The sequence below is a fragment of the Heptranchias perlo genome, chromosome 28 (assembly GCF_035084215.1).
Source record: "Heptranchias perlo isolate sHepPer1 chromosome 28, sHepPer1.hap1, whole genome shotgun sequence".
NCBI lineage: Eukaryota > Metazoa > Chordata > Chondrichthyes > Hexanchiformes > Hexanchidae > Heptranchias > Heptranchias perlo.
Window position 1 is genome coordinate 32,892,412 of NC_090352.1, and position 27,194 is coordinate 32,919,605.

At 40.0% G+C, this 27,194-nt stretch overlaps 1 protein-coding gene across 1 annotated transcript; it reads right to left on the reverse strand.

Moving 5' to 3' along the window:
- Positions 1-303: 303 nt before the first annotated feature.
- wsb1 (WD repeat and SOCS box containing 1) lies at positions 304-26,002 on the reverse strand. Its single transcript, XM_068008400.1, has 9 exons — positions 25,669-26,002; positions 18,864-19,029; positions 17,385-17,641; positions 15,217-15,348; positions 13,146-13,246; positions 6,265-6,437; positions 5,063-5,176; positions 2,785-2,892; positions 304-1,806 (listed from the first exon to the last, which is right to left on the reverse strand). The coding sequence occupies exons 1-9, from the start codon at positions 25,706-25,708 to the stop codon at positions 1,644-1,646; spliced, it is 1,254 nt and encodes a 417-aa protein (XP_067864501.1). The 5' UTR covers positions 25,709-26,002; the 3' UTR covers positions 304-1,643.
- Between the last annotated feature and the right edge of the window lie 1,192 nt (positions 26,003-27,194).

A 27,194-nucleotide genomic window follows, 5' to 3' on the forward strand; every position in this document is an offset into this window, starting at 1 on the left:
CTCTCCAGACATTGCTCAATTGAACCTAGCCCTGAAGTAAACATAGAATTAGAGTGGTACAACACAGAAACAGGCCATTTAGACTAACAAGTCCAAGCTGGTGTTTATGCTCATGAGCCTCCTCCCATCCTTCATCTAACCAAGAACATTGCCATGATCAGGGATGGTCATAAATGCTGGTAGTGTTAGGACCTGTGCTAGAAACTTGGAGGGGCTGGAAAAGTTTGTTCTCTAAATTGTAAGTTTTAGTTTGGACTGAGTGAGGATCAAGATACCTGTATGGTACTCAAATAAGGCAGATGGTTGTTTTATTTGATTCTCCAATTTTATTGACTACATGTACTCAAGTACAATCATGGTGCAAACCTTATAATAAATGAGTTTCTCTCCCCACAACATGCAACTTCGCAGTCAAGAGGCAACCAATTATCTCTACTAAGCTTGTATTAATGCTGCTCAAACCAGTGGTGGGAGGTACAAGAGTGGCAGTCTTGCCCAGTCACCAATTTTCAATCCCTTCCTGCAGGTGAAGCTGCAAACTTCTACCTTCCCACATCTCCTTACAGTTGGAGAGTTGGAATTCCAAGCAGGAAACCCAGACAGTAGTCTGATGGTTTAATGAACCAATATGCTATACAACCCAGTGAAGGGTTCCATATAGTTCTGGGATTATCAGAAAAACACATTTTCAGCACCCAGGCTCAAAGCATTAAACCACAATCTGAAGTTTCTCTCACTTTGTCTCCCTAGCTTGACTGAGTCCAACCTCTGAGGGGCACCCAATACTACATGACAACATTTGCAATTCCACTGCACCAGTTTCCAGTTTTATGCATTAAAACAAAAATTTTGGAATGATTCAGATAGATGGACTCTGAGAAAATGTAATACTTGGCCATGACTTCAGTTTCTTCAAAATTAGAGCCTTGAGGGTTATAGCAACATCACTCAGCCATCACTCTCATTGAGCAAGAATGCTCCTTAGCCCCACAGCAGAGCATCTCAGTTGGTGGGATTGAGAATGAAACAGAAGAGGGTGATTGTAAACCTGCAGGATCAGTTGCAGACCAATCCACACCTGTGCAAATCACTAGAGGGACAAATACTTTCATATTGAATAAAATGTCAACAGATGAAACTTAACTTCTCTTTAATACTTAAACAGAACAAAAATATATAAATTCACATATGAATGAAATACATTCATTCAGTCTTTTTCTGCATTTGCAAATGATGGCTCATAAAAGCAAAACATAAGTTTTAAGTCTTTGGCAGTGGATAGTTTTTCCTTTTTCAGTTGCAGACTGTGGTAAAGACCAGCCAAACTTCACACCCATTTCCACAACACTACATTTACAAAACTTACCATAAAACAAAAGTTTATATACAGAAAAAAAAAGAGTAGATTGGACCACTAAGAGCAACAGAATAGAAAATGCCATGGTACAAGCTGATATTTATATAGAATGGTACAAGTTTACAGAATATGTACAGTTTTTACAGCGATACAGATCTGTATGAACTGCTGCAAAGAGCTGCAACTTCTTTGCTTACATGGCAGCAAAATGCATCGGCTTGTCTATGTCTATGCAACAAAAAGCAACTCGCTCCCAAGTCTTCTAAAGTTATGCAGCTCCAACTGGTCAGATCGTACGGTAAGTCAAGTAGTTGACCATCTTCAGTGGGATGGGCAGGTTCTCAACAGAATTGGTAGTCATCACTCTTCGCAGAGCCATTCGGCAGAGATGCTGAAGACTGGAGACGTGCTTGGGAGTGGCCCAGAAGTGAACACTACCATCTTGCGTCCTTGGTGGAGGAAAGAGAAAGCAAACAGTTCATATTTGACCCAAGGTCACCTACTACGACGTTGCATAAACTTTTAAGAGTTCACAGATGTGAAAATCTACAAGAAACACAATCCCCGTGTTTAATCTACAGACAAGGATAAGGTATGATTTGATGGAAATCTAGCTGAACTAACAATTAAATCTTCTAAGTTTAAATCCTTGCACACCACACCTAGTCGTTACCCAGTAAAGAATTTTCAACAGAGCCATACAAGTGAGGAACACAACAGTATTCTCTGAATGTCACACTCCTGAAAACAGTTTCAAAAAGCAGCTGAGAAGTCCAATGCTGCCCATGGAAAGGAACACTGGAGTCCACTCAAACAAGACATTCGAGAGCACAACACTGGCAGAGAGCTGGGAGCAATCCCCATCCCACTTTCTTGACAGAACAATTACAGTCCATCAACATGCAATACAAACCTCATCTGCAGTAAAGGGATACTAGTACTCTGCATAGACAAACTGTATTGGACACCAAATTAATTAATTCCTTTGGTTACTTAGTTGAAAATCACATCATAAATTGTAGCAATGTACCAAAGCCAATTTTGAAAACATTAAAAAATTGTCAAATCCCAAGATATAAACTGCACCCCCTCAGTAACCTCAATACAAGGATCAGGACAAAGAATCAACCCTGGTTCAGAAGGTAAAGTTTTATTAACAATTTAATTTCCCAGAGACCTTTACTTAGAGTTCCAAGTATCTAGAGTGCTCGGTTGTCATTTAGGAAATCTTTACAATCAACATTACACATCAAAGTGACTTCAAAGCATCAACATTATGGGAGCATGCCCATCTTTTAACCAAGACTAAACTGGGATTGCAGAAAGAACAGAAAAAGTAAAAATGCAGCCTGTAATACTTATTTTTCTGATATGAATTGGTGCTTCACAATGCATTACAGAAGGAAGGCCAGTGTTAATATACCTACCCTGTAGCAAGAACACTACCATCTGGAGAAAAGGCACAACATAGTCCATTACTTAGAGGAGCAACTTCTACTGGACAACCGTCATCGATCCCCCAGAATCTCACCATTCTGAAATGAACAAAATTAGTATAACTGTTTGAGTTGGGCATGTGTTTTGGTGCGATGACAGCCGAACAAATGCTGCCAATTTTTTTTTTTTAAAAACATGAACACGTAACAATTTACTGCCAGATTTTACATTCAAGTCCCAAGCGCACCAAAAATTATTACAGCAGACCTGAGGGATACATCACTTGTCCTACTAAAAAGAGCCTGTGCAGTCTCAATTGTGCTACTGCATTAAAGAGAACATTTTGCCAGGAGAAGCAACAGCTCTTCAGTAGGAAATTATATGCATTAATTGTGAGTGTTAATCAACAATGCATAGTACACATTTGAGTTCAGACAAAACTTGTCTAAACATCTAATTTTCCATTATAATCAAACTTCAGTCACAGCAACTGCAGATCTAGAATGTCAAGTTAATCTCCAGTGTCAACTGTTTGGTGCAGTGGTAGGTTAAAAAAAGTCAAAGATACACTATATTATTGCATGTGTAAACTTGCCACAACTAGATGTCATTTCATGACTAATTAAACATGGAAATACTGGTTTAAAAAGGTACTTCAGAGCCAACTTTACAGTAGCTCAGCTCTAAATAGGCTAATAAAATACACAAGAAAATGAGTAACTTGACAACTAGAAGCGTAATCAGAGTTTATCAAAAAGGGGAAAAAAGTCAAAAACTCAACTTAATCCTATAAATGAATTTGGAGTATATGAGAAAATATTTTAATTCTCCAGCTGATTTTCCAATTTACAAAAAACCTGTTGTTAAAGGGCGTCAAAAAATATCCTTCCATTTTGAACTGCAGTAACATACTAAGCAGAATCGACCTGTGGGCTGGCACATCTTTAAAGACAGGCTCAGCTGATGAAGGGCCTCAGAACAATCAGGTTTATAAAATGGAAATTAAAAAAACTCAGAACACACCTCGGATCCAAAATCCCTTTAACCATTTTTGATGGACAAAGTTCAGCTGGTTTCAGGATAGCCTTTTCAATTCTTGAAAAATACATTGTCCAAATCTAGCCCAGAACAAATTAAATTGTTCCTGTAGCTTTTGGAGGTCAAACTACTTACGGCTTCCTGAATCCAGCTCCAACTCAAATGAAACAAAACTGTTCCAAATGACTAATTCAGCTATTTTATTCCCAGAGGAAATGAGATAGGAATTATGGAATTAAGGTGGAAATATGAGCATAAGTGCCCTTGAGGCTGGGATTGAAACATCAGTGTTGCTGACACCCAGGAAGAATGACACAGCTATCCATTACCAATTTGACAGTATTCTTGTTATATTTGCACAGACAATCCCAATGTTTCCCTGACCCCTCATTACACTGCCTAAAAGGGTGGGGACATGCAAATGACCTACTTCAGTCCACTGCATATGATCAACTATTTGAATGGCTTGGGGCAACTTGCCAATTCTTCCACAAATCTTCACTACATGGCACAGCTGATTGAAATGCCATCTACAGAGAGTTAATTCTAACATATACTCATCCAAATTATTGGGCAGCATATCTCTGGAGCTGCACTACCCAAGAATTTGGTGGATGCCTTCCTGCTCAAGCCAATCGGACTGCAGCCATGTACCACACAGACTGCAGCAGTTCAAGGAGGTGGCTCACCACCACTTTCTCAAGTGCAATTAGGGATGGGCAATAAATGCTGGCCTTGCCAGTGACACCCACATCCCATGAATGAATAATAAAAAAATCAAACGCAGGGTGAGATGCCCTCTGAATTACCATGACTCATCATGACCAAAGTGGTCAAGTATCATTTTATAGATTGAGGTTAAGAAACTCAAGTACAATGACAATGTACCAAGTCATTTTGAAACCTGTTAAAAGTTATTTAACTGGATGATGTTCTCCTAATCCAGCTCAATAAGAGACATGTTTTCTCCAATAAGCAGTTTACCAAAAATCATAATTAATTAGAACCAGGCTACCCTAACTGAAATATAATAGATAATTAAGACATGTTTTAATTTGTAGACCACTTTTGTCTGCTTAAAGACATGATCAAGCCACTTACACAAGAAATTCTGAATGGTGACAGAGTTCCTTCAGTCTCCACAACAGCAGCCCCCCCTTCCAAAAAAAATAATTTTTGCATTCATAGCAAGAATTCAATTACAGCTGGAGGCATTTAATATCCACTTACTTGTCATCAGCAATGCTAGCAATGTGCATACCATCATGGCAAAAGGCAACAGATCTCACCCAGCGATCATTTGCTCCACCAGCAAATATTGGAGTGGGAGGTGGAAACAGATGCCTTTAGAAGGGGTACAGAAAAAGTACAATTTACCAAAACAGCTTAGCTTTTTCCATTTACAAACAAAAAAAGAGACACGCATTACATTCCATTTTGGCCAAGTAAAACTTGTGGTCAAGTATTTGAAAGGCAAGTTATTGCCATTGGCTTTTTTTGGGGGGGGGGGGTGGAGCCAGATACTGACGAGTAGGGCTGAGCAGTTTTGAATTCTCACACTGAAACCAAACCATTTTGCCCCCAACACAGGTTGGGTGTTGTTCCCAAATGAAGGAGCTAAATGCTTCAATGGCAGAAACCTTGATTAGTAGGTATAATGGTCAAATTTCACAGCAGCAAGATAAAGTTAGATGTACCTTACTTATTCTTATGGTCAGATAGAAATTCAATTAAAAATTTGTTATGGCTAACAAAAGTTGCTAATTCAGACTGGTGCACAGATTGTTTAGCAAGTAGCAAAACATTAACTCTTTAGAGTGGACATTTTTTGCTCGTGAATCTCATACTTCTCACACTTCCTTCACCAATGAAGAACATCCAACTATATAGAGCCCCACATAAACCATCTCAAGAAGATTTAATATTGGCCCCACTTACAGCAACAACCGGGGAGGGGGCAAACATGTAGGTTTGGATGGTATATTTAATACTTTAATACTGTACATTTCCAGCTAGTTTGAAGTCTGCAGAAATCTTGAACATGGAAAACCCATTTCCTCAGTAATCTCTTGCATATCTTGCAAGCCACATTCCAAATGAAGTATGCATTAAAACAATGGTGGGCATAACATTTAAATATGTACAAAAGCAAGATCAAGCTTCTATCGATTTACTCTGCAGTAAAGGCATGAAGTAAAGTGTGTTACTGCTGCATTAAACTACTTCTGCACAGTATTTGGAAAGCAGGTGTAGAATTATACACATCTTCTGAAGTAGAGGCCTGCATACACCAGTCCCCCTCCACCCAAAAACATGAATTAACACCTCCAGGAGGGTATGGGGAAAGCAATCAAAACTGGCCCACTGTGCTTATGAGCAATCAAATACCCTGATGCACTCTCATACTGGGAAAAGTTGCCATGTTCACTTACCCCAGCTCCAACAAAATACTGCCTGTATGTGGATCCCAGACAACAACTCGTGTATCATGTGAGGCTGTAGCCAATAATGCTCCATCAGGAGAGAATTCACATGATACTACATCATTAAGGTGGCCTTCAAGTTTACAAATCATGGTGTATTTTTCCATGTTCCAAAGAAAAACCTGCAATGAGAGAGTCGTACTTTACAGCGCCCGTTTATGGTTAATCTTCCCAAATAAGATCCAGTTAACTTACAACTTATGACAGGCTTAGTATAAATTTTCATACGAACAGTTTGAATTATAAAGTACTTCAAAAATTGATATGCTCAGTGTCATAACTGCAACTAAAAAAATTTAAAGGCAATATTTGCAAACATGCCAGCTACAATTCTAACTTTATTCTAAATAAAGCATCCAACAATTTACTTTCCAAACATCCTCAAAGGACGCCTATATATTTTAAACAATTTTACAAATTTCTTTTAATTACAACTCCCAATTGAAATTTAACTCTCGACATAAAATATATATGTATATATAGAAAAAATACAGTACAGGTAACTTAAGCATAACATTTTGTTACTCCAACGGAACCTCCATTCAGAGTTAAAGTTCACGTGTGTTTACAAAACGTTTTCATCAGGAGCGAGAGCCTATGAAACAGCAGATACTGCAAGAGAAAAGAACATTTTTGACGGCCTAAAGGAACAATCCTTTGGCAAACAGCACAAAACTGAGGCTATAACTTTACATTTAGGGTTACATCATTACAGTTACGAAAGTGAATTAACCAGACGATTCAACTACAGAGACAAACCGCATAGAACGCAGGAGATTACGATTTGTTACAGTATGCTGTATGATCTATTATGCGTAATATGAATCCCTTGAATTTCTCCCCCTCCACCAAACCCACCATCCCCCCTTATTGGGCCACATACCCCTGCCGTAGTTGAAGTGGACAGGTGGCCTGCTCCCAGGCCTCGACCAATTCCACTCAAGAGTGGTCCAGTTACAACTTGGACTTCTCTCTCTTCAGCATGGAGCCATCTGGCCTTCACCTGGCACCTCCCACAGCCATGTAAAAGTCATTGCAATCGAAGAACTAAAGCTGTGCCTTCTCTACTCCCGAAAAATGCAACAATGCACATCGTTACGGCAACATTATACAGTCTAGGTAGTCTTCGGAAAAGATCACGTACAGCTTATTTATGTGAATTACAGTTTTAAAGATACAATTTAAGGTAAATATATTTGGCTTCAGTGGGACATTGGCTCAAAAATCAAATAACCCACCCAAATATGTTATAAGGCAGATTTAGGGTATATTACAAATTTGAATTTCCCTATTGGCCATTTAAAAACATCTGATAAGTATTTCATTTAAAAACTGCATTCGCTTTTTAAAAAAAAACTAAAAATTAAAATTTGTGATATATTCTATATATCTATAAAAGTTAAATATGAAGTCAACTAAGTGCATGATAGTAATAAGCATGGATATTTTGTGTGTTGTATGCAATAAATTCTATTATGCAAGATAACAAACTGATTTCAAGTCTTCAGAAATTATACAGTGCTATTGATGTTGCTGTTAACAGTCTAAACTATGTATTCCTCCCACTCTCCAACTTTCTCTCCTGAAGTCTGACTTGAGCTGCAAGACAGTTCCTCAGGCCCTGGCTACCCTCCAGTACCACACCGAAGTAACTGTTCAAGTGCCAACTAACTGGAGTGTATCACAGCAGAGCACAATCCTGTCCTCACCTGGGCTCCATGCATGCGCACTTCTGTGAGGGTTGTGATCAAAGGCAGGAATCTTGACCGATATCGCTTTCCCCTCCACCCCCCACCTCAACTCAGGGGTGGCAAGACCAATTAAAGCAGCCCTACCATTGCCCTGGCCAAGATCAGCTAACAACAGACCAGGGATTGAACCTGGAATCTTCCTGGTCTATCTGGGTCAGCTACACTGGAGAAATTCACTGATCATCAGTGGAGCCCAGGCTCTTTAATCTACTCTCCAAGAGAATGTAATGAGATAGAAGAAATTGGCTCGGTATTGATTTTCTCTCATCTCCAAGTACAATATACAGATGGCCACTTTACAACATTGCGCATTTCTACATTCTATGGAAATAGAAATAAAAGTAAGCTCTACCATACATTCTGCATTTTTAAAACACTAATTATAGTAGGCAGCCCAGTGGTGCAGCAGGTTGGTGCTCCAATGGGAGTTTTACAACATAGGTTCACACTTGTGATTCCCCACGCAGCATTCCCGATCTTACCCGGGCTGTCTGGGGGAAGAACCAAGCTGAAGCCAAGTACTTCCCAATAAGGAGGAAGAGGGAGGGGGAAAAAAAGCAAAAAACAAGGAAGTTATCCTGGGCTGCTCACACACACCTTCTGGTAACATTGTCAGAGGCCAGGGAGCAGGTCGCCTGCCCACCCTCTGTCAGGAATGGTACATGCTGCGGGAGATCTAAAGAGGAAAAAAATACTTAGTAAAATGGGGGAAAAGAGGTTAAATATTTATGTTAAAATGTTCAGCTGTATGTCGTTATCCATAACTATTAACAGACACGAAGAAACTGGGCAATTCACATGACTCGTTTTGAAAAATCACTACAGTCCAAGATTCGTCACAATATCAGACAATATTTCGAAAATTACATGTCCTACAAACGCTGACAAGATTCATTAAAAACATAGGCTAGGGTTTTCTGCCAGTGCACTTGCCAGCCCACAAATTCTCCCCATTCACTTTAATTGGCAGAAAAATTGTGGCTGTCAAACGCATAAGCCAAAAACCCCAGCCAGGTAGTTTTAAAGTACGAGTCAAACTAGTCACAATCTGCCGAACTAGGAGCATAAAACTTTTCTAGAAACAGAAAAAAGTGGACATCAACCAGCACCGGCTTATATCTTGCTCCCTCATCCTTGGTAAGCACTGACCACCCTTGTAGTCAGAGATGCTACCCTTTCAGCATAGCTACTACTACTGCCAATGCCCTTCTCTGTGCACATCTGTGCAACATGACTGGACAGGCAAGTACCCTAAACTTCAATCAGATCAACACAGCTGCCACCACACCTGTGACAGAGAAAGCAAAGGAAAACCACAACTGAAAAAAATGCAACTAAAAAGGAAAAATAACCACACCTCATATGCAATCTATTAAAATGGGGCTCACCTGGTGGCTAAGTTGGGGAGTGCACTGGCCTAATCAGAAAGCCATAAGACCACACAAGTTCAGGTTCCACTGCTGGTCTGTGGTGAGCTTGCTGTCATCGATTTGGGAGGTGACACCAGTCGACCTCCAGTTTTTTTTTTGGCGACGGAAAGGGAGATGGGAAGAGCAAAAAGCACAACCACAGACGTTTACAGCACAGAAGAAAGCCATTCGGCTCCTCGTGCATGCCAGCTCTGAACAGCAAGACTCCTAGTTCTAGCAGTGATTCCTTCTGGAAAGTACAAAATGGACATCAGGAACTGGGCTTGGCTGTAATGCCACCCTATGGCCCAAAAGCCCACTGTCCAGGCTCCCATTAACAGTTACTTGGACGACGCACTCCAGGATGAGTGCCTGTGGATGTGTACCTAAATAAGAGCAGTACTTTTTTTTTGGTGGTGGTGGTTTTTTTTTTGGGGGGGGGGGGGGGGGCGGGGAGAGAAAAGAGATTTAATAAAAACACTAACATTAACTTCACTAATTTGTATGCATCTCACTATTCAACTGGTAACCTCAATGACAAGTAAACTAAAAATTCACAAGTACATTTACTTGGTCAAAATGCTACCTGTACACTCATCCATTTTAAGTAGCTTAAAGATTAGTTAAAACATATGAAACTTTATAATTCGAGCCATTCCTAGTTACAACTGTCCATTTATATTTCAGTAATTCTAATGGGTCATAGTTAAGCTAAAAACTACACTCAACCTTTCTTTTTTTAAAAAAAAGCCATTACCAAAGATGCAGAACTGAAAGTTTCATTTTCAGGAATACTCATTCAGAATAGGCACCCAGAAAAATTCAACATTAAGATTTAAAAACAGCACTTTGATTTTGCTCAGCCCAAATGACTGGCAGCACAACTTAATGTTGCATAGAATAAAAAGCTACTAAATTTGTTATGCTTTACTGTATTTGGGTCATGGTAATAACTAAATGGTTGCCGGTTTTACAATAAGTTCGATTTAATCTATGCAATGTAGATGTTAGTTTCCCCACTATTCATCCCCTTCCCCAAATGAACTCTGAGCAATCCTGAAACATAAATTGAAGTTCCACAGCTTAACATACAAGCACTAACTTTACAGCCTCTATTATTCACAGCTTAAAGTTTGACGATTGGATTTTAGAAGCACTTCAAAATTCTGAAGCATTATTGGTCAGAGTTGGTCACATGATGCTGAATGGGACCACTAAAGGAGGATTGGAGGTTGAGAACAAAAAAAATGCACACGAACTGCAAAATAATGCACTTTCATTTAAAAAAAAAATGATACTGTTGTAGAGCAGAAGAGGTGGACATGTCCTGCTTTTGTAAACATTCTTGTAGGTCAGAAATTAAACACTTACAATAATTCTGAAGTAATACCAAATGTAGCAGCTAAAATTCATTTTAAAGCTTAATTAAAAAAGGGAACAGCGCATCAACAGTTCTCATTTCACTTTCAACTGCCTTTTAATTGGACTGGCTTGTTTCCTATATATCAAGCATCAGACATGAAACTAATTTTGGAGTGTCTGCACAAACTCAACTGTAGGTATATTTTCCCCAGGTTGCTAATAAACAAAAGTTGTACAAGTAGACTCATATTAGCAAGTAGAGGAAAATGCATCTCACCTGGTCTCACCTAGGGGGATATAGACAGGCTGGGTGAGTGGGCGGAGATTTGGCAGATGCAATACAATATTGGAAAATGTGAGGTTATGCACTTTGGCAGGAAAAATCAGAGAGCAAGTTATTATCTTAAAGGCGAGAAACTGGAAAGTACTGCAGTACAAAGGGATCTGTGGGTCCTAGTGCAAGATCAAAAAGTTAGTATGCAGGTGCAGCAGGTGATCAAGAAGGCCAACGGAATGTTGGCTTTTATTGCTCGGGGGATAGAATATAAAAACAGGGAGGTATTGCTGCAGTTATATAAGGTATTGGTGAGACCGCACCTGGAATACTGCATACAGTTTTGGTGTCCACACTTAAGAAAAGACATACTTGCTCTCGAGGCAGTACAAAGAAGGTTCACTCGGTTAATCCCGGGGATGAGGGGGCGGACACATGAGGAGAGGTTGAGTAGATTGGGACTCTACTCATTGGAGTTCAGAAGAATGAGAGGCGATCTTATTGAAACATAAAAGATTGTGAAGGGGCTTGATCGGGTGGATGCGGTAAGGATGTTCCCAAGGATGGGTGAAACTAGAACTAGGGGCATAATCTTAGAATAAGGGGCTGCTCTTTCAAAACTGAGATGAGGAGAAACTTCTTCACTCAGAGGGTAGTAGGTCTGTGGAATTTGCTGCCACTGGAAGCTACATCATTAAATAAATTTAAAACGGAAATCGACAGTTTCCTAGAAGCAAAGGGAATTAGGGGTTACGGGGAGTGGGCAGGAAATTGGACATGAATTTAGATTTGAGGTTAGGACCAGATCTTATTGAATGGCGGAGCAGGCTCGAGGGGCCGATTGGCCTACTCCTGCTCCTATTTCTTATGTTCTTATGTCTCACATTTTTTTCTTGGAGGTTTGTGGGAGATGGCTTGGTTATTGAACTTCAGTTATTTATAATGTGTATAACTCTAGGAGGTTTAGCTACCTCCTCATTTTTAATACAATTAAACAAAAAAAAAGTGATCTGGACAATGCAGCACTTGGGCACTTCCAACATTTAGTGTTAAGTTGAACACAGAAGGTTGCTGATCTGAACTAACAGTTCTGGGGAAACAACCTGTGGATCCTATGCATTTATCTACAGGAATGAGAGAAAAAAAAGGCGATCACCCATAGCCATTCTTGCACAATAAACTTGCCGATGATACCCCCTCCACCTTATGATTAGATATAGAGCAGGACTGGCAGGGGCCTTGGAATAAGTTCCCTGTCTGTCCTCTTGGCCAGACATAGAACAGGAAAGGTTTAAAAAAAAAACAACCAGGAGATAGACATTTAGTTATTTGGGAAAGGCGAGAACCCACCGCAGCAGATTTCTTTTAATCTTTTTTTAAAAAAAGAGAAATTATCCCCAAAGTAGCATTGAACAACAAGTAGTAATTAAAAGCAAACCTTAACTCTTCTCCTTCCCCACCACCACCGCTCCCCCCAACCCTAAGTTTTCATGGCAATAATTTCAGTACCAAGAAAAGCCAGTGTTCACAGATACTGTATCCAAATCAGCAATTCTGATATTAGGATACTGGTCCAGGACCAAGTCAGAAAAGTCATTTTTAAAAGTGTACAAACATGAAGTCACATCCAATAGTCAAACCAGAAGATATTTTCAAACATATTCTGCATACATGCTCTGCAGCAAGGTGCTGGAAGCTTAATTAAAAAACCTAACATCAATTATGGGCACTATACTAAAATGCAGTAATACAGCCTGAGGACTGGACTAACAGAATGCTACTGCCATTGTTAAAGCTTGAATCTAACATTCCTGAGTTACACATATTGAAAGATTTCTGCATGTTGCAATACTATTGTGTACACAAAAATATGTTGATGACACCGAGCAAGTTCTAGCGCTCAAAATGAGTATCAAGTTGATTTAGAGATTCTAAAGTATATAAAATCAACACAATCACATGCCAGATTGTAACCACTCTGATTAATGCATCAAACAAGACAACTTTTAAAAAGAGGGGAACTTCTACACATACCGCTTTCCCAGCTCCAACAGAGCAGAGAATGTTTGAATCTGGGGAGAAGGCACAGCAGTACACCCAGTTGTGATGTCCCCTCAGAACCGTCACCATATTGCCTATCAAAAAAAAAGACAATATTGAATGTAATGTTTAAGATGGCCCAGCCCGATCAAACACTACTGGCCAACACCAAGCTCCATGCACCTCTTGGTACAAAACTGAACGACATACAAAAATATCTGCTTTCAGGAAAAGGACAGACTGACCCTCCAGGCTAATTTGTCCATGGTTCCCAAGTAGAAGCAAAGCAATCATCCAGAAATATGAAACAATTCCACCAATGTGCAACTAAGTCTGAAAATTGTGCTAACTGATCTAATGATGGATCATAACTTGTACAGGTTAACTAGACAGATGTAACTGTACTGGCAGTTGATGGGTTCAAATGTCTGTAACCCTGTATTTCCTGCACCATTGGACAATTAGTATTGTGCCCTAACAAAGGGATCAAGGCAAGTGCCACAATGCTTGTTCCTGAAGAATGTGGAGAATGCAGATTAGTACTGAGAAATGCACCCAACCACCATTTGATCGCCTACGCCCTAATCACTTGTGGTCTGGTACTAATCAAAACATTTTTGGTTGCACCCCAAATCTTGAGCCACTTCTGGAGGCAGGGAAGGAGAGAGTCCCTTCACCTTCACGATTCAAAGCTGGCCAAAATGGATCGGATGAATCCAGCTCCTACTGGATGCAATCAAGTCCACATATGGCACTGAAGCACATTCTCACCAGGTCTGGCAATGCGCCATGAACCTCATAACATGCTGTGATCAGCACATAAGTTACACTTTAGATATATTCGAACGTTTGGAGAGGAACTTTCTCGAACCAGTTAGTGACCCATAACTGATCAGTGAACAGGACTGCTATAATCCAGAAAGTTAGGAAATATATTTGTACTGCAAGTTGTACAGAAGGGAAGAGACAGGCTGGGAGCTTAATATTCAATCACAGTCAAGTCTAATTTTTTTTAAAATGATTCTAATCTTTTCCTATCATGTTCCCCCCACAAAACTCCAGCTACTGAAGATTTTCCGACGTACCTGATCCTCTGACCAATTCAAGGGCAACATCTCGATTTGGAAGATCAACAGGTTAATTGAACTGCGGAGACTTTCGGTCAAACTTCATACATTAATCACACACACCTGCCAGTGGAAGTCACTTGATAGGAATACAGTACAGAAATCCTGGCCAATTTTCCCTTCCCTAGCCTTGTTCAGATTATCCAGCACATGTATAATGGGAACTGTGTGGTTATCAAAACAAGAATGTAGGAGCAGGAGTAGGCCATTCAGGACCGTAACCTGTTCCACCTTTCAATTAGATTATGGCTGATAAGCACCTCAACTCCCTATCCCTCGGCACCCTTGCCCAATCAAAATCTACGGATCTCACGTCTTCAAAATGTCAATTGACCCAGCATCCAAAGCCTTTTGAGGAAGAGTTACAGATTTTCACTACCCTTCCTGTGGAAAAAGTGCCTCCTGATTTCATTCATAAATGGCCTAACTCCAATTTTAAGGTTATGCCCCCTCGCTCTGGATTCCACCAGAGAAAATAATTTGTCTGTATCTATCCTAACGAATCCCTTTATCATTTTTAAGGCCTCGACTGGTTCATCCCTTAAACACCTTCTAAATTCAAGGAAGTACAAACCAAGTTTATAAAACCTGTTCAGAATTTAACCCTTTAAAGCCCTGATTCTATTGAATCTGCATTGTAACCCCTCCAATGCCAATAGATGTTTCCTAAGGTTGGTGCCCAAAACTGAATGCAGTACTGCCTGACCAATGCTCTGTACAGCTGAAGCATCACTTCCTCATTTTTGTATTTCTGTCCCTTTGATAAAGGCCAACATTCCATTAGCCTTTTTGATTACAAAAACTGATTATCTGCGACCAATGTCTGGCGAGCCAACCAGGTCTGACCAATATAGGATTTCAAGTGCATTTGCAATTAATTTAAAAGGAAAAATGTCTCTCAAAATTGATGCAAGTGTAAGTTTATTTTTAAAACTTACCATCATCCTTAAGATCCCAGACCCTCAGAGTTTTATCTCTTGATGCAGATACCAAGATAAGGCTGCCATCAGGTGCAAAGGTCAAATCACGAACAACTTCATTGTGGTCCATCAAATTAAGAAGGAATTTGCCTGCAAGATAAAAAGATTATACAGGGAGTGAAATATGTGGAAAGTTACTAGCTATTAATTTCACCTCATTAATTCCAAAATCAGACCCAATTGAAGAGGTTTCACAATATAAAAGAGGTTTGAAAAATGTAATGGCATGACTGGTTTCAGAGCTCAATATAATTAGCAAGACTGACCCTCAATTGGAGACCGTGGTAGGACTGTCTTTTCAAGATACGTGTTTAAACTTTTAGCAGTTATTCTCATAAGATGCACTTAACAGCAAGCTTCTGTTCAACTTACTTTCTTAAAAAAAAAATTCAGATGGTACGTCAAACCATTTTATGACTTGCAAATAAGTCTACTGACACCAACACGATACACTGATGGTTGAACAGAAATGCACTATTGCAATAATGTATTTATGAAGGTCAAGGTGTAACAACTAAAAAAATCCTGTTGGGCCCCCAAGACAGAGAGATTAAATAGGTCCTATTATGACATGACTACATAATCAATGCAGCCAGTTAAAATACTTAGCAGCATGCAGTTCTTGGCAGCCTTCCACTCCAAAGACAGCTGTATATGTGAACTTAACCCTTCTATTATACTATCTTTTATTCAACTAAATGACTAGCTAGTGTATGTTTTATTGAAGACTTAAGCAGACCCACTGTAAAAACTGACTGTGTGCTCTTTACAAATCATAGTTCTGAGCCATCTGTGGTTTATTCTTTTCTTGTGCTTTACCAAGTGATGTTCAAGGGGCTGTTCAAAATGTAGTCCTATAGAGGCAGTTGTTTTATTTTTTTAAAATTAAGTGCTTCAAGCACTTAACGTTATCCTTTATTTCTCTGGACATGCACCAAGGCATGGCTCCAACATGAGTGGGTTAGTTTATGGACATGAAAATGGAAAATAAACAGGTAGCAATTGAACCAGGGAAGAGAAAAACAAGCAAAGGACTGAATATTTGCTTGTGTATTCTGGCAGAAAGGCTAAGTCATCAAATCATTGCATTTGGAGGATCTGACTGTCTGCAGCTTTTCAACTGGTAAAGCATACAATTATTCGTCTCCTGACTATTAAATAAGCAACATCAAAAGTCTTGCCACTCAAGAATGATCAAACTGGAACTACAATATACCTGAGGTGCAAGTGGGCTCATTTTAAGGTACACCCACAATATATTTCAAAGTAAGGGAACCAGAGAACTTCAGTTTAATACTAGTGAAAAGTAAATTTAACATATTAAAAGAACAATTTTCCCCCTCAGGGGAGTATAGTTTTGGCAACCAGGCAGATAGTAGGGATACCGAGAGTGGTTGGATGCTAGTTAAGCTGGGAGTTACAGCAGAGAGATGAACTCCAATGGGAAAAATTTGTCCATTCAAAAACTGAATCATCAAACTGTGCATCCATCAAAAACATAAGCCACCCCATCAAGTAGTCAAGTGAAGCAAATAGCCATAAAGATTATAGTTCCTCTGATTGTCGGTGTATTAAAGGCACTCAACAGTAATACTAAACCACAAAAGATCAGAAAGTACCAAGATTGATGCCATGCTGAGTTAGCCAACTATTGTTAGGCAGCACTGAAGGCTTCAGAACAGTCAGTTAGGGAAGGGGCAAGAATCCAGAATCGTTGCTAATGAAAAACATGAACAGAATCTCACACTAAGGTAGAATAGCCCATCAACGATCACTGTTTAGGCTCAACCAGACAAAGGCTGCTCGTGCCCATGGAATGATGCCCAGCCTAAGCCAGTACCTTCAGGAAATGGATCCCAAGCATTCCAAATGAATGGAACACCCCACAAAATGATCAGAGGGGTTCAGGTGGCCGGCAGTCTGCTGATATATTAGCAAATGCTTTGAAAAAAATGTTAAAGGAAATTATATAGATTTGAAAACTCAGTTTAATCTGTGGGCACAAGTAAAGGGGTCAGTATGCATGTCTTATTAGAATTACACATCTGAAATTTCAAATTGAATTGCCACCTTGAGAGTTGGAACAAATGATTAGAAACACAAAAGTCTACAGAACCTTACATTACCTGTGTACACATCCCAAATTTTGATACGTCCATTGCTCAAACCAGTTGCCAGCAGCAGCTGGTCCTGGCCAAACTTGAATCGGTGCCATTCAATGTTCACACAGCGACTCTGCTTTTCAGGTACAGAAGAGCCAAAAGCAAGGGCCCACACAATATCTCCGCAGTCTATAGTATGCTCTTCTGGCAGGTTCTTCTGACCATCACTCTTTTGCTTTCTAAGATTCTTATTGACTGTATTATTGTGCTCATTACATAACCTTTTGTAAAAAATAAAGTTCAAAGTTAGTGGCAAGAACAAAGCCTCATGGAGCAATCCAAGTCGAAAGATTAATCAAACTATAATATTTTTATCTTTGGAAGCACAGAGATAGGCATCAAAACTGCAGTATGTGACCTGCAAAGTTACTGCATGTGTTTTTCCATAAGGAGGCAGCAAGTTAAGAGTTAAGGCAGTTGTTTTTACCAGATTTAAATGTTAATCATTTTCTAGACATAAAAACAAGTTAGTTTTCAGACACAGTTTTTTTAAAACTTTCCAATGACAAGGTCCATTTTTCACTAATGGTTTACCAAATAAACATCTTATGTAAACCAATTGTGCTCATTTGCCCCCATTAATGGAAAGAGCTACATCAGCATCCATATAAAGCAAACATATTGCTGCTGTCTTATCACTGTTGCAAACTTATTTTCAGCCCTGTTGTACATTACAACACAAACATTTATAATGTCCCTGTCCTGAGTTTCTGGCTAGAAAACAAAAGGCGTTTTGTGAAACCAACAAAGATCTTTGTTGCGCAAAGACTGGTGCAGTTACAAGAGGTCCAAGACAATGTAGCAAAAAAGCAAGTACAAGCAGACCTAGTTTGAAATAAGATCCAATGTGTTATAATTACTAGAGCCCAAACTTTTGCACTATTCAGAGTAACACAAAGCTATCTAGTATCAATTTAGCAGCTGTTGGTAAATATCCATCTTCACACAAGTACATGTATGGAGGGCGTACACTCTAACAGACACATGGAATGAGTTGGCATTTCTTCAGTGCCACAATCATTTAATCACTGCTTCTAATTGCAAGGCACACCAATTCAAATCCACACTGTCTTTTCTCTCCTTCCAGTTAATTATTCATTCCCAAAGGTGGCTGCTCATGCTAGGCTATGATATAACCAAGCAAAGCAAGTCTTCGTTAAATCACCCGAATGGCTATTCTTCACAATTAGGACTAGGCAGCAACACTGACATTTGACAGTAGATGTCCAAATTCAAGCCCAATCCTGTCCTTACTTTTGGCGAAGGGAGTGGAAAAGAAAATGGAAGGGGAGGGGGAGGGAAGATGATTTTCTCCATATGGGGTATATTTCTGTTTTGAAAGCCACATGCTTGAAGAAAAACTTCGACGTATCAATTCGTGATCAGGGAATTGATTTTTTTTAAATAAAAAAAACTTAAGGTAACAACTTCTGGAGTACTCACTTATTTTGTTGACGAGACCAAGGAACCAACTTTACCACACGATGACCTTGAGACCAAGCAAAATACGAGCCATCAGGTGCAAAAGCAACAGTCCATGTTTCACGGCCAGACTTCTGTTCAAATGGAGCAGCAGGTGTCCAAAGATCAGCAATTAGCCGGGCCCGTGCTGCATAAAAGAAAGACAATGGAATATTAAATGCCCAACTACAGACCAAACTCAGTAAAAGATAGTTTTATTCAGCTCCTACGCACTCAACAGCTCAGCAGCAGCCATGCACTTGTCTGTGGTGGGGTAGGGAAGATTAGAGCAAAAAAAACAAGTATGACTTCGGACTCACCCCTGCATCTTCCAGCAGTCTAGGGCCACAGAAAGAGGCCTGGAAGTGGAAAGCTAACAGAAATCGGAGCAAGTGTAACCTCACAAAAAAGATCTGGTGTCGCATTCCCAGAGTTGGAGGCATGGATTTGGGGGGGGGGGGGGAGATGTCAAGTTCCTACACTTCAGCACTTTGCAGTGACACCTGCTGGAAATTGCATGTGCGGGGACATCAGATGAGAATAAGAGACGCTGCTGTGATGACCACATACTGCCCAGGCTAACATGAATAATGGCCAGTTGGAGAAGTGTGTGCGTGCGTGCGCAAATGGCACCTGTGATCATACTGCAGCAAAGAAGAAAACTTAGCAAAAAGAAAATCCATCCATCATTATAAAAATTTGGCCATCACTTGTAAATTCTCAGGGAATTGGTATCTGGAATTAAAACATGTACCACTAAAAAAATTAACCCTATTTTACAGCAGTCAAGCTAAATACTTCTTACACCAACTAATACTGCACAATAATTTCCTTGAGTCAAGCCATCCTCAGCCAGTAGGTATATAGACATACAGCTTGTTTCTCTAAGGTTGAAGTAGACATAGCATATGATATTTTCTCCAATTTGTACTTGGTCCAGAATATGCAATTAAAAGTCACTCTAATTCATATACATATCCAAATTTGGCCAGAACGACATTCCATATGACACTATCAATTCAGTTTTAGAGTGTCAACTGTAACACTGACAAGTGACGTCACCATGTACAAACCACCCCTCCCCTTATGACCAAGACCCGACTGCAATTATGCACACAAATAATGACAGCCTCCTCCATGTACACCGCTAAGATTGGAAAAAGTTCACAATACTTATGCCCCACATTTTTTAGAAATGCACAATTTGAAAATGTAAAAATTACACTTATGGAAATTACTTCAATATATTCCACTCATGCTCATCTTGAACCTTATATACAACAGGTACTTCCAAACCAACGGATCCAGTAGTAATGATAGCTGGTGTTTCCTTCCCTGACAGCTTTGCTCACTTTCTCTCCTCCTTCCCCACCCCCAATAATCTGTTAAGTCTAGCAAAGTTTCTCATCACTAATCTTCATGTACTGGCAACAAACTTCCAGAAACATGTTTCTTTACAACTCAATTTATCACTTCAAATTGCTTTCAGTTATAAACTTGCCTTTTTCCATCCTCATTAGTTACAACATTCTCTTCCACTCCAAATTTGGAAGGGCAAAAAAAAAAATCTAAATTGGTAGCTGTTTTTCTACAGTTGAAGTAAACATCAATACGTTAAGACAGTGTCACATATCACTTTCTGTAAGTCATACTTCCAGTCACAATTCAGCATATCCTGAATCACTAAGCAACACCACAGGCGATCCACTAATCAATATCAAAATTTTACTTCCTAGTGATAATACTAAGCACAAGTTCAAACACCAGACACCAATAAATGGAGGCAGTTCTACATTCGGCACTTCTGCAGTTCAGATCACAGGTGGGTGCCATCCACACACCATCACTCCCTGCATCAAAAAAGCAAAAACTGTTATTTTCTAGACAGCAAAATTGAAGTAAGGAGCCAATTTTAGCATTGTACAGACATGGAACCAAAATACTGATGTCACTCTCCCATGATGTAAAATGTAGAAACATTCAGAAAAACATCTTGATGGTTCACAGTTCAGTTTTATTGCACTGCAGCTATCAAACCTCCTGACTTATTGCTCAGTTAATCAGTTACACAGAGACCATCTTTTTGTTGTTACTTGTGTAAGTTACTGTTAATTGTTCACACCACCTAAAGTTATTTTGGATACAACAGAAAATGCTACAACATGGTTACATTTGAACAGCCGTTGCTAGTTTGTTAAGACTGTTGCAAACTATCACAAGGTCAAAAATACCCTGAGGAGTCAATGACTAGGACTGGAGGTTTCATTGTATTTACTTTACATCAGGGTCACATTGAGACTGTTGGCAGCAGCAAAACTTTTATGTAGTTTCCTTCCAAGCGGCCAACTCCATTCACAAGGGTAGTCTGTCTCCAAGCTGATAAAGCAAAAAGCTATGTGCTAACGACGGCACCAACAGTGAACACTGCTGGCACTGCAGAATGAAAATTCAAGGGAACTTTCTAGTCATGAATTGATGCCTTTTCTTGATGGGTGCAGGGTGTGAAGAGCAGAAGAGACTGAAAACAATTTCAATTTTTAAAAAGATTATTAAATGACCATATTATGGATTTCTGATACACAAGGGCAAACCAAGCTGGACAATATTCAGAGCTTTGAAAATAGCTCAAACACAACAGAGCACAGTTGCACAGAAACTCAGCTTCAAACCACTTGAGTAAACTTGAAAGCATTAGTCAAACTATGGTCCTTGGCTGTATCAGACATTAAATTCAGAAAACAATGTGAAACATTATTAAGTCAATTGAAGAAAAAGGACTACACAGTACAACCACTCCATGAACACTTTCAAGAAATACAATGACAAAGTATAAAAATGTACTACGGGAAAAACAAATTAACAACAGGATTCTAACAAATCAAAATCATAAAACCTGAAGGCTAATAAAATGACTTCACAATGTCACAAAAGTTTAGCACAATAGGATTAGCAATAATTTTGAGATCACCTAATAAAATTCTGAAAAATTGTTAACTTTTTTTAAAAAACATCTGTACGCAATTCAACTGCATGTGTTGCAATCCTCCCATGACATTGTATCCTCAGGCTTGCTGTGAGCAATATTTAACAAGTCGGGCACTATTTCATTAACATACAGAAAAATTAGTGGCTCTGATGACATTGTAAGGAATCTTACAACACCAGGTTATAGTCCAACTGTTTTATTTGAAAATCAGTCACCTGACGAAGGAGAAAGCCTCCAAAAGCTTGTGATTTTCGAATAAAACAGTTGGACTATAACCTGGTGTTGTAAGATTCCTTACACTAATTCTTCTAGCTGTGTTCTTTGCTTTGGAGTCATACATTCCTTACTACTTCAATTCTGATTTGCTGCTATTTGAATATGATGGCTGAAGTGCAACACTTGTATGAAGCACGCACAATATGCAAGACTTTTAACTGAACACAGTGTGTGTGTTTAGGACCAGTTTCCTACAAAAAAAAATCAGACAGGAGACATTAACTTTGTTTACATACAGGACAGTATTTCAGCACATAATTTCACACCCCTTATGAAAATTATGCATTATGGATTTATCACTCTTCCCACCTACTTCCTTCCTGGCTGATGCTCAACACTATTTTCAACATAAAAGATCCCATGGCACTATTTCGAAGAGCAGGGGAGCTCTCCGCAGTGTCCTGGCCAATATCGTATCAACAACAACATGCATTTATATAGTGCCTTTAACGTTGTTAAACTTCCCAAGGTGCATCACAGGAGCGTTAAACAAAATTTGACACCAAGCCACATAAGGAGCTAATAGGACAGGTGACCAAAAGCTTGGTCAAAGAGGAAGGTTTTAAGGAGAGTCTCAAAGGAGGAGAGGTAGAGAAGCGGAGAGGTTTAGGGAGAGAATTCCAGAGTTTAGGGTCTAGGCAGCTGATGGCACGGCCACCAATCAGAGTGATTAAAACTGGGGATGCACAAAAGGCAAGGATTGGAGGAGTGCAGAGATCTTGGAGGTTACAGAGATAGTGAGGGGAGAGGCCATGGAGAGATTTGAAAACAAGGATGAGAACTTTTTAAAAATTGAGGCATTCCCAGACTAGGAGCCAATGTAGGTCAGCGAGCACAATGTGGGTAATTCAGTATCCCACAGCCAACACCTAAAAAAAATTATCTGGTCATTATCTCATTGCTGTTTGTGGGACCTTGCTGTGCGCAAATTGGCTGCCACATTTCCCTACATTACAACAGTGACTGCACTTCAGAAGCATTTCATTGGCTATAATGTGCTTTGGGACGTCCTGGGGTTGTGAAAGGTGCTATATAAATATAAGTTGTTCCTTGATGAACAAGAACATAAAGATGAATTATTAGCAGTCCAGGACTTGGGAACACAAGACAGTTCAACATTTGGCAGGTTTCAGGTTTGATCCATGGCTCCTGATCACTCAACTGCAGCTCATACTTGGAATAGTAGACATGACTGTGCTTGGTTTTTATGCCTCAAATAGCTTAACCACGCAGTCTTGACTCTCATACAATGACCACCTGGGTCAGGTATGAGCACTGCCCATGCCCATCAAACCTTCCCTAGCAAAAATTAGAACCTTCATTAAAGCACCTGCAATTCACAACAAATACTCCAACTATGCCAATTCAGCTCTCAACTATCTTATCTGCAAGTTCTCAAGCAGTTCTGATGAAGTGGAGATACCGGTGATGGACTGGGGTTGACAATTGTAAACAATTTTACAACACCAAGTTATAGTCCAGCAATTTTATTTTAAATTCACAAGCTTTCGGAGGCTTCCTCCTTCGTCAGGTGAAAATGTGAAAATGAAATGAAATGATTTTCGAGGATTTCATTTTCACATTTTCACCTGACGAAGGAGGAAGCCTCCGAAAGCTTGTGAATTTAAAATAAAATTGCTGGACTATAACTTGGTGTTGTAAAATTGTTTACAGTTCTGATGAAGCCATTGGGACTCATTTTGCCAGCCAGAATCTACAATACCAGGTCAGGTTGACTACCTTTTGTTTCTCTAATTTCCATACCCCAACTGGTTAGTCCAAATGTATTTGTACTTCAGTTTATTTAGCACCTTTCACGACCTCAGGATGTCCCAAAGTGTTTGACAACCAATTAAGTACTTTTGAAGTATAGTCACTGTCGTAATGTAGAAAATGCAACAGCCAATTTGCATATAACAAGATCCCACAATTAACAATGAGATAATAACCAGATAATCTGTTTTTAGTGATGCTGGTCAAGGGATAAAAACTGGCCAGGACACCAGGGAGAGCTCCCCTGCTCCACTTCAAAATAGTGTCTTGGGATCTTTTACATCCACCTGAAGGAGCAGACAGGATCTTATAATTAACTAAGGAAACCAGACATTTAAAAGCAGGTCCCATGAAAACGGCCCAAACATGCCACCCCCTTGCATTTATGCCCAAATTGTATAATCCATCTCCAGTGGGAAAGTAATCCCAAACTGTAGTGATCAGATAGCCTAGTCATTACAGTGTGCAAACAGGATATAGTGATGCCCTGTCACCACCACCACAACTTCATGAACTTATATAGTGCTTTTACTGTAGAAAATGTCCTAAAGACTTGGGATGCTGAGCCAAGGACGGATTTAAGGTGCATGAACAAAGGACTGGTCAAAGAGGCCGACTTTGAAGAAGATCTTAAAAGAGGAGAAAGCAGCAGAGTCTGGGGGAGGGAATTCCAGAGTGGGACCTCGGCAACTGAAGGCACAGCCACGCACAGTGGGACAAAAGAGAAATCGTGCTTCGAGAACAGCACATTTGCTGGGGGCAGATAAACCATTACCAAAGACGACTCAGCTTAACAAAATCTTTGAGTTTACCTTAAATTTGCCGCTGGCTGTGCAAGACTCTTGCATCAAACTCTGGCAGCTCATCGGTAATGCAAGTCTAACACATCAGCACACCACTGAGCAATGACATCCTGCCAAATTTACATTTAAAAAAAATGATTTCACATAAGCTTATACCCAGGCAATCTTTTGTACTGAATAGTGCCGCTTTGAATAATTGGGCAAACAATACTATTTCGCTGAAATTTAAAAATCAGCATATTGGTGCTTTGTTTAGAGCATAAAATTAAAACGTTAAAATACACATATTTAGAATGAATACAAAGGAGGGATACATTAGCGGCAACATTCAACTCAATATAGGCTCGCCACAAAAGCAGTTTGGTACATTCAAGAGCCGTTTTATAAAGTCACTCCTTCTTATTTCCCCATTACACACAACGAATACGATGGGGTCAACTAGATGTTTTTTGTACAGATGATGAACAAAAAAAATACTGCGCAGGCACGATGACGACTCGGGAATTTAGTCATGGCAAACAAAGCAGAGAGCAGAAAAGATATACTCGCCCCAACATTCATAATTGCAGTTTTTTTAAAAATCCAAGACCATTTTACTTTATCCACACACTGTAAAATAAAAACACACAAAAAAAACATTTTTCTCAAAAAAACTTGAAAAAAGTTCCCCCAGTGAAAAATTTTTGGTGCAAATTTAAAATTGCAAAAATATTATGCCCTTCATTTAAAAAAAATAACTTTCCAAGTACTGAAATGTTATTTAAAAAATGAACAAAAAGAAATTACAAAAATCATACGGTAACGTGGCTACAGCCCCTGCAAGGGTGCCTGAGATAACCCCACAGCGGGTACCCCTCCCCCACGGCCTCAGCTCCTGTTCCAACCACCGGCTGTCGTTCGCGCCCCTCCCTCCCTCCCCGGGCCTCCCTCCTCTGGTCAGCGTCCTTACCTATTTCATTCTCGTTGACAAATTCTGGGAAGCTGGCCATCTAAGGAGACAACGAATTTTGAGTCCTTGAAACTACGGCGGCAACGGGATATTATGATAATTAAAACTTATAGAGAAAATCGGGGCGAGCCAGAAACGAGCGATCTTGGCTCCTCTCAGGGGAGGGGGAAAAATGCTGCAGTAATTTTTTTAAAATTTTCTTTCTTCTGAACCTCAAGCTCAAAACAGACTTAAATTGAACTTTTTTTCTAACGTAATTAAAACAGTATTTTTTTAATGTAAACGCGATATACAATCTTATTCGAGGACAAGCGCAGACTGAGCCGAGCGCAGCGATCCCGCTGCTAAATATTGACAACCGATTCAAAATGGCCGCCGACGGAGGGTGGAGCCTCTTTTAGACGTCGTCGCGTAACATAAGCCCCGCCCCACTCGTCCGCAGGTGCGTACGTGCACTACAGCACGTGTAAGCGGCTGAACAAATAAAGCAAAGCTGCACAGTTTTGTTTTAATTGATAAGTTTGTTTACAGTTTGTGACAATTACTACTACATTTTAACTGTCTGCATAAGGTTTTAACTTTAAGTACAGGGTTCAAACTTTCTGCACAGGGTTTAAACTTTCTGTACAGGTTCAAACTTTCTGTACAGGGTTTTAACGTTCTGTACAGGTTCAAACTTTCTGTACAGGGTTTTAACTTTCTGTACAGGGGTCACACTTTCTGTACAGGGTTTTAACTTTCTGTACAGGGGTCACACTTTCTGTACAGGGTTTTAACTTTCTGTACAGGGTTCACACTTTCTGTATAGGGCGTTTCAAGGCTCCACAGTGGGCTGGGGAGAGGAGGTTTTTTTTCCAAATTACCCGTTAAGAGACACTGCATTGCCCCAGCATCATCAATCCAAATAAACTAACGAAAGTGACCCCTCTTCAGAGGGGCACAACTAATAGAAAGCTGTTTAAAAAAAACAAAAATGCCCCCTTTTTAAAGGGGCACAACTAATAAACACCCAAATCATACAAAAGAAAAAGGAAATGTAATCAAGTTAAATAATATTATTTGCAGTATTCACTACACCCTCCAGTCCCTGCATTGCCCACCGGTCGCGGGAGGCCTCAGGCGTACTGGTGGACACCGCCCGTTCCTTTTCCAGGGCCGCCCGGGTAAGGACAAAGCAGAGGAAGAGAGGCAGGCAGCCAGAGTGACCACCCCCACAGGCCGCGTCCAACCAGGGCCTGTGAATGGCCACCTTGGCCAGGCCCAGGAGCAGACCCACGAGGAGGTCCTCCAACTTGCCAGCCCCACTCTGCACCAGGTGGCCAAAGATTAGCAGTGTGTGACTGAAGTGCAGCCAGAGGTTGAGGAGCGGCCTCTCACACTCCATATAAACATGGAACATGGACTCATCCAGGCCGCAATAGGTACAGGCAGCCTGAAAGTCTGTGAAGTCGGGGAGAGGAGATTATTGTCCTCGCTGAGTCTCTTTCAGTTCTTTTAATTGATTCTGTGATTTTTTAAAATTCTCC